The 8,479-nt window shown below is 36.1% G+C and overlaps 1 protein-coding gene across 1 annotated transcript in view; it reads left to right on the top strand.

Moving 5' to 3' along the window:
• The window catches only part of PAICS (phosphoribosylaminoimidazole carboxylase and phosphoribosylaminoimidazolesuccinocarboxamide synthase), a 43,769-nt gene extending 37,050 nt beyond the window's left edge, over nucleotides 1–6,719 (top strand). Inside the window, 3 exon segments of the mRNA XM_063107638.1 lie at nucleotides 975–1,155; nucleotides 2,363–2,521; nucleotides 5,223–6,719. Coding sequence (XP_062963708.1) covers nucleotides 975–1,155; nucleotides 2,363–2,521; nucleotides 5,223–5,389 — 507 coding nt within the window. The 3' untranslated portion in view covers nucleotides 5,390–6,719.
• Nucleotides 6,720–8,479: the final 1,760 nt, after the last annotated feature.

Below are 8,479 nucleotides of genomic sequence, written 5' to 3' on the forward strand. Positions count from 1 at the left end.
TCTGTAGTAAACCTGTACTGTATTATGCGTTTTGCTTCTAAGAAAATCTTGTTTTTAAAAAAAAAAAAAAAGTGGGAGGGCATTATTCTCTTTTTCAGTGACTTTGAAAGAGAGTAGCACCTTTAGGAAATATACCAGCTGGACTATCCTTACTGGTATTCTGGAACTCCCTGCTGTTAATCTGGCCGTACACTCCTCCCAGATCCTGTTGGGGAAACTTGGAATCCTGTCTCCTCTCTGTCATTGTAGGACAAACCTTACATTTTCCTATGCACCTTGCCATTGCTACTCATAATTCCATTAGCATGGGATGGATGGGACCCCATGTAACTTTAAAATGTCACTTTTAAATTTTGTGGTATTATTACTACAATTTCATGGAAGTTGAATGGGGTTTGTGGTTATCCAAGGGTCATAAGCACGTTTTAGAAAAATATTTCCATGGGAACGTACATTTTGGGTTCCAAGCAACTAACATACAAAGATTTATAACATGACCTCTAATTTGGCTGATTGTGCCTTAAAACCTCCGTAAAAGAGATTGTTCTAAAACTCTTAGGATGAAATGTTTTCTATCTATCTGTATACAATTTTTTTTGGCAGCTTGCCAATATGGGGATCCGAGCCCTTGACCCTGGTGTTAGAAGTATTTCATATTATAGCTTCCTGAATGTTAATTAAAAGGTTTGAATGTTTATCTTTGCTTTTTATTATATTAATAAATATAATTTATCTAATTAAGAATTGTATTCTTTAGGTCTTAATTATGAAGACCACTTTCCTTTATATATAAGGTTATTTTTTTTAAGGTAATCCTCTGTCATTTTGTTCTGTTTATAAATTTAGTCTGTTAAGAAAGAAAATATTTTATCCAGATGTAATTTTACTACAAACTATAGCTCTGTAAACTGACTATTCTTCTGGCACTTATTCTTATGTTTATCCCTTTTTATCTTTATGTTGTTCTTTTCCAGTTGCTTCTGAAAGCAGAAAGTCAGTGCAGGGTTGTAGTACTGATGGGCTCAACTTCTGATCTTGGTCACTGTGAAAAAATCAAGGCGGCCTGTGGAAATTTTGGCATTCCATGTGAACTTCGAGTAACATCTGCCCATAAAGGACCAGATGAAACTTTGAGGATTAAAGCTGAATATGAAGGTAAACTTCAGATAACTAGAGCATTTCAGGTACTTCTGATTTTGCAAAAAAAATTCTATATTTTAGACTAATAATGCTGAAGAAGCTTTGCCACATTTCCAAAGCAAGAATAGGTGATATGCTAGGTTTTCATGATACCTCTAAACAGCTTAAGGTACTTTAAGAGCTTACAAAAGAAAGGAATAGGGAGAAAGAATTGAAAATGCAAACATGGAAGGATAGCAAAGACTAGAGTTATGAGAACCTCTGGCATCGTTACCTAATAAGAAGCGCCTCAAGCATTGGTTCTAATATGGTGCAATAGAAAATAACCCCACATCAGTTACAGGATCCTGAGGTTGAAACAGCAGATCTTCTTGGCTATCTTTAATGGCCAGCCTTTCCTGGGAGGCAGTTAAACATGAAATTAAGGAATAGTTTCATAGTATAGTACATAATAGAAATGATGAGATAGCATTGATCTAAAGTAACGGAGCCCTGGGTTCACAACCAAATATTTCTCAATTGGAAAAAAAGTTGATTGAGTATTCTGTCTAAAGGCAATTTCTCCAGGAGTGTAGTTATGAAATTTTGCAGGGTAGGAGATGGGGGAAGGATCTCAGGCCCCTTTAGTAAGCTAATGAAAGCTAGAACTCTGAAAAAATTCCAATATGTAAAGTTTTGGATTCTAGGTTAGGAATCTCAGCTTTAGAAAACAAAGGGATAATTTATAAATTTATCACAGAATAAAATGCTTAAGAGAGAAGTTAAAAAATGTATTGAGAGGTCTTTAAAAATCTGGGTACTATATTATTAAATTTGTCTTCCATTCTTGTTTCAAGATGTGCCCTTAAACCTCTCATCTCTAATAACTACAGCAGAAAGACACCTGTTCAGTGTTTATCATTCCTCATTTCAGTGAGCCTAAACAGCAATAGAAGAGGCCTATGAGCCATTGCCTTACTAACATACTGACAGCCCCTTTAAACTTGATCTAAAAGATGACCCAAGCTATTCTACCTGCTTTATTACTTGACTTACAGTAAGTGACAGTGAACCTTGTATTTTGAATGTGTGTGTAATAATGTCTTGTTTATGCTTTTTCCAGAGAAGACAACTCAAGGAACTAAGACATATAGGCTTTTTATTATTTTTAGCCTATCTTTAAATCTCTTTTAAATGTTTAACATAATTATAAATATAAAAATATAATTGTTTATTTCCCTAGGGGATGGCATTCCTACTGTATTTGTGGCAGTGGCAGGCAGAAGCAATGGCTTGGGACCAGTGATGTCAGGTAACACTGCATATCCAGTTATCAGCTGTCCTCCCCTCACAGCGGACTGGGGAGCTCAGGATGTGTGGTCTTCTCTTCGACTACCCAGTGGTAAGATACATTTTATTTTTTTAACTTATTTATTACAAAACTTTCAAACATGCACAACAGCAGAGAAAATAGCATAATGAAATCTCGTATGTCCTTTACCCAGCTTCAGCAATTAAGAGCTTGTTGCATCTATAGCCCCCTCCTGTTAGATTATTTTAAAGCAGATCTTAGACATTAGAGTATTTTATAGTTAAATATTTACATGTACATCACTAAGTGATAAGGACTCTAGTTTTTATTTTATTTTATTTTTTATTAGCATATTCATTATTACAAATCATGCTTATCTTTATGCCTCTTATCCAATCTCTCTCCCCCTCCCCCCTCTGATAACCATAGATTTCTTCTCTCCTTCTGATAGATTAACTGTTTCTTTTTTTTTTTGTCTTTTTGTGACCGGTAAGGGGATCTCAACCCTTGGCGTGGTTTTGCCTGCACCGCGCTCAGCCAGTGAGCGCACCGGCCATTCCTATATAGGATCCGAACCCGTGGCGGGAGCGCCGCTGACGCTCCCAAGCGCTGCACTCTCCCGAGTGCGCCACGAGGCCGGCCCCTAGATTAACTGTTTCTCTGTTGATTTGTTGCCTAGATGATCTGTTTAGTGCTGAGAGAGGTGTGTTCAGGTCCCCCACTATTATTGTATAGCAGATGATTCTTCTGTTTCTCTGGAGTGCTTTGTGGAGAGAGAGGACCTCTTCTTTTTTTCCTTTTTTTTTTGGTCTCTGCTGGTGACTCCTATGTCAGTGCAGTTGAGTGGCATGCCATCTGCATGGTGGCTGTGACCACTGCTATAGTGACTAGCTGCTTTTGCAGAAACCGTGGCAATTGTGGCTGTGGTGAGCTACCTGCATGGAAATGGTGTTTCTGGTGTGCTCTTTACCTGGTTGCAGCTGGGTTCAGCTTCCCCCAGCTTCATGCCTCAGGACCCCAATGGGGCCCCAGGGTGGTGGCAGCACTGGTGGTTCTTTATGAACCCAAGTTAACCTGATGCAGGATACCCTATATAAGAAAAGTTGAGGAAGAAAATCAAGGACTGTAGTTTTTAAATCATAATTGTGATACTTTATTCATACCTAAGAAAAATTTTTAGTAATTTCTTAAAATCATCTAATTTCCAGTTGATGTTCAAGTTTATCCAACTGTCTCATCTGTTTTTTCAATTGGTTGTTTCAAATCAGGATCCAGCACAGGCCGTATACTGCATTTTGTTCATATGTCTTTTCTCATCTATAACAATTCACCCTCCTTTTTTTCCTTTCATTTTTTCTGTAGAAGTTTCCACATTTTGGATTTGGCTGTTTATAATCATGCTCTTCCCTCTCCCACATTTTCTATAAACTGGTGGTGAGATCTGTAGTAAGATCAAGTTCAGATCTTTTTTCCCTCAAGAATACATCGTTCATGGTATTGAGGTTTTTAAAGTGAGTGTGATTGATTATGTTGCTTCTGTAGAGAAAATAAAATTTTATTTCTAAAAATTGGGAGTCAAAATAAATAACATAAAACAAAGTCTTATCTATTGGCTTGATGGAGCTAGAGCTCAGAATAACAATATTGTGGTTCATTCATCATAGTTCAAGATATGATCTGATCTTCTGCAAGTTCAGAGAGTTGCTATTGTTTCATTCAGAGTCGATTTGTTTGTTACTAAAACTGCAAACTTTTTTTGATATGTAGCAAGTACTTTAAAGTACTTGAGCCCTCCAACTTGGTCCAGAATGAACTGGCTTCTCTCTAGGCCTACTGTACTGCTATTCTCTTAGGATCTCTCTTTACTGTCATTTTTGAGATTTATTTTGCCTTACTCTAATCTTAGGTCTTGTGTTTCCTAGGTCCCATGTTTTCCCCTTTCTTGCTTTACTTATTTTGTTGGAGCACATTCTTTGTTACTTTCCTGAGGAAAGAGTACAAATGGTGAACTTTGAGACTTTGTGTATCTAAAATGTTTTTATTGAAGCCCCACACTTATTCCTAATAAGTTTTATGCCTAATAGTTTAGGAATAAAATTCTAAGAATATTGGTGAAATGGAGCTTTTGTAGCTATAAGCCAGTTAGTCCTTGATTCTAATGACACTAGACATAATAGTGCCACCTCAAGAAACTCTGCCGGAACAGACATGTGGCCCACAAGGACATCATTTTTCTTATTCTACTGTCTTTTAGATCTTATTACTATTGCATTTATTTATAACCTGACATTTTCTTAAAATTATTTTTTGGATTGGATTATTTTTACTGCTTAAAAATGTTAAAATAATTTAAGTTCAGAAACAAAAAATTAGCTAGAAAATTATCAAAACAGTTAACATACCTTGAGTTTGTCTAAGAACAGTTGCTTCTGCCCACTTAATTTGTCCCTTGTTTTATTTCTGTTGCCTTTCATCAGGGATTTAAAAGGATAATAGTTGTGAAAAGGACTTTGAAAAATGTGTATATTTCTTTGCCAAGTGGATTCAATGAGAAGGGTGATAGACAATGTATATGAAATATCTGTTTATGGCAGATAAATACTAATTTTCCTCTTATAATCACTTTACCAGTACAGCTGTACAGAAACTCCTTTCACAGGTCTTACTTCAGACAAGGATAATACAGTAGCTTTTTATTGTCTGTCTCTGAATATAAAATAGTTTGTGAAGTTGTATTGTCATTATTAATTGACAGCTCAAGTTTTCTGTCTTTTCCTTTCTGAACTAATAGGTCTCGGCTGTTCGACCATACTTTCTCCAGAAGGATCAGCTCAGTTTGCTGCTCAGATATTTGGATTAAACAACCATTTGGTATGGGCCAGACTGCGAGCAAGCATATTGAACACATGGATTTCCCTGAAGCAGGCTGACAAGAAAATCAGAGAATGTAATTTATGAGAAGGAACATTATTGCATTTTTTAGGAGGAAAACATTATTGCATTTTTAGGAGGAAAATTTCTAGCTTAGCTGCAAAAAAAAAAAAAACACAGATGAAAAGTTGATTTTAAATCAGTCAGAGAAAATGAATAAAATTAGTGAATAAATGCCTCCTTAAGTTCATGGATTAGAAGAATATCTGTTCATATTTATTAGTATTTCTTTTTCTTGTTTTTTTCTTTTTTTTTTTTAAGACTAGTCGAGTTAATATTTCTTTATAGGTAGTGAGATCACTACTATAACATTTTAAAAAATCTCTCACCCATTATATGGTCATTGTTAGGTGGGTAATGTAATCATATATATTTCATAAATGCTAGAGTACTAGACCTTCTATGTCTTAACCCATAAGTTTTAGAAAGTTAAAATGATTGTATCTTAAAAAGGTGGGAAGTGCAATACAGTCTTTCACTTTATGGTCTTTACAAAATTCTAAGGGCATGGTTTTTTATTTGTAGTCAGTATCCCAGAAGATGATGTGAGTTTACATGTATCTCTAGCTATAAATATGTTTTATTTGATTTGGTTTTTTAAGAAAAATTGAGATTGGTGCCAGGGGCAGGAGAGACACATGAAATGAGATGAATGGGCACTGTGGAAGCCATGGAAAAGAGACTTTTCTGACACCTCTGATGCTTGTCTGGGAAATTTCCCATGGTAAAACGTAGAGTCACTTTTGCATCCCAAATGAAAGATTTAGTAAATCTTCCTTGGCTGTGTAACTTGGTATGGTGGGTGCCTCTGTGGATCATAAACTTCTTTTTAATCCTGATAAGACATTTTAGCCACACCCAACAATCACCCACCTACCATCATTTTTAGAAATTGGAATCTCCCAGATAATAACCATAATTAGTTTCTTTCTTGTGATATTATAAGTCTACAGTGGAACTAGAAAGATTCACTTCTATAGGAGCAGTTGTTACTGAGAGATCAAATATGTTTTTGAATCTTAATATAGCTAAGCCATGATTTGGTCCGAATTGATCCCATTGCAATGTTTTCCTTTGCTGTATTCGTCAAGTGCATATTAAGCACATTGAGTCCCCTTACTAACCTCTCTATTTTCTTCTTTTGATCTCTTTCTCTGCTGGTTCGTTCCTCTCTGTCTTAAGCTCTCCTTCAAAGGAGGATGTATTTCTCACATATACCATCACTAGCTTGCATTTTCTTCCACCTCCCAAAACCAATACCAATTACTATGCCAGTTTATATAAGAACATGCAAAATCTAGGAAGGGTGAAGTCATAAAATAAAAGTTCTTTATATAAATTTAACATTATTTCACTACACTATTTCCTTTTTCTCTTTCTTTAAGCATCAATGAAATCGTTATAGTTCCTCTTCAATCCATAAGCCAGTATTTGGAAACCACTGTGTTATATTATACTGCCCTGAGAATGTTATAGATCACTAAACTTTAGTCTGGTGTCCATGAACCTCTTAAACTTTTATGTAAAATTTTACATATATGTTCATTTTTATGAGAAGGGGGCAATCATAGTTTTTATGAAAGGCATTTGTGTCTCCCAAAATGTTAAGAACCTCTGTTACAGATAAAATCTTGACAAGATCCTTGCTACTGGCTTACATTGTCTATACTTTCTCACCTCTCACCTGTTAACAATCTGCCATCTCTTATCACTCTCACCTGATCTCTGTAGGGTATAATTTACCTAACCACTCCTTCCTTGGACTAAACACCAAGATATTTCACTTTAATGTTGGTCATTTCTCTTCTCTTTTTCCCTCAAGTATTGGTGTTCCCTACTTTGTCTCTCCCTTGTTTACTAATACTGATTGGATGATCTTATTAACTCCTTCAGCTAAAACTAGCCATACCGACTCCCAGGTCTGTGCTCTAGACTTGTATTTTCAACTGTTTGTTTCTTTCTGTCTGTCCCATGGGCACCCCCATAGAAACAAGAATGCTGTAAACTTAATTCATGTTCCACCAAGCCTGTATCTCCCTACTACACTCACTGAACCGTCAGGAGCTTGATTTCATTCTTGTTTTTCTCTGACCATTTACATCTAACTCATCACCAAGTTATGTCAGTTTTAATTTCTCTTTAACCCTTGAGTTAACCCTGCTTTCTCATTTTCTCTCTACAGAGCCTCAAATGAGGGTCAGATTCAACATTAGCCTTACCTAGAAGGTCTTCATTCTCAACTCAGCCTTTTTCAAGTTGATTGCCCAAGGCATTCTAACATAAACTCCTATCTCTTTTGCAAAATAGATCCCTTAGAAAATATGAATTGCTGTTGGACCCTCTCCCTAGAAAGTTGCACACTCAAAATTTACTAAGATTCCATTGGTTCTTGAGTTCCCTTGAAATCTATCCATGATGTGTAGGTTAAGAATTGCTGATGATGGAAAGCGTGGTGCTGATAACACAAGATCAAGCATTCAGATCCCTGTACCAGCCAGCTACCAAAAAAAAAAAAAAATTCTGATGAGAGCTGGCTGGTTAGCTCAGTTGGTAAGAGTGTGGTGCTGACAACAACCAAAATCAAGGGTTTGGATCCCAGTACCATCTAGCCACCAAAAAAAAACAAAAAAAGGAAAGAATCACTTTTGTGACCTATCAAGGGAGCTGACTTTCATGATATTTGGACTGCCACACGTATGTACCTTTAGTTCTTTGAAGAGCCTCATTTTTATCACTAAAATCTATTTGTTAGAGCTTCATCTTCACTGTTTTTGTGAAACTTTCTGTAACCATGATGGCTACAAGTAATACTTTCTCTGTTGGACTGTAAGCTCCAGCATAAGAGAAGATATAATTTCACACATTATTTCTCTCACACTGTATTGTGCCTAGCTGTCTGCCAGCGATGGGAGAGTTGGAAAACTCATGTACTACTTAATTTTCTATCTTATGCTAGTTTGCAAGAACAAAAAGATTTATGAGAATTTAGCATCCTTAAACTTAGGCTTCATGGTCTCTGAATAATCACTGGCTGCTATTTCAGTTCTTTTACCCTTACCTAGCAAAGATTTCTTTGCAGTGCGTGAAAAGACTTAGGCACTGATTTAGACTAGTGGA

The sequence above is a fragment of the Cynocephalus volans genome, chromosome 9 (assembly GCF_027409185.1).
Source record: "Cynocephalus volans isolate mCynVol1 chromosome 9, mCynVol1.pri, whole genome shotgun sequence".
Taxonomy (NCBI): Eukaryota; Metazoa; Chordata; class Mammalia; order Dermoptera; family Cynocephalidae; genus Cynocephalus; species Cynocephalus volans.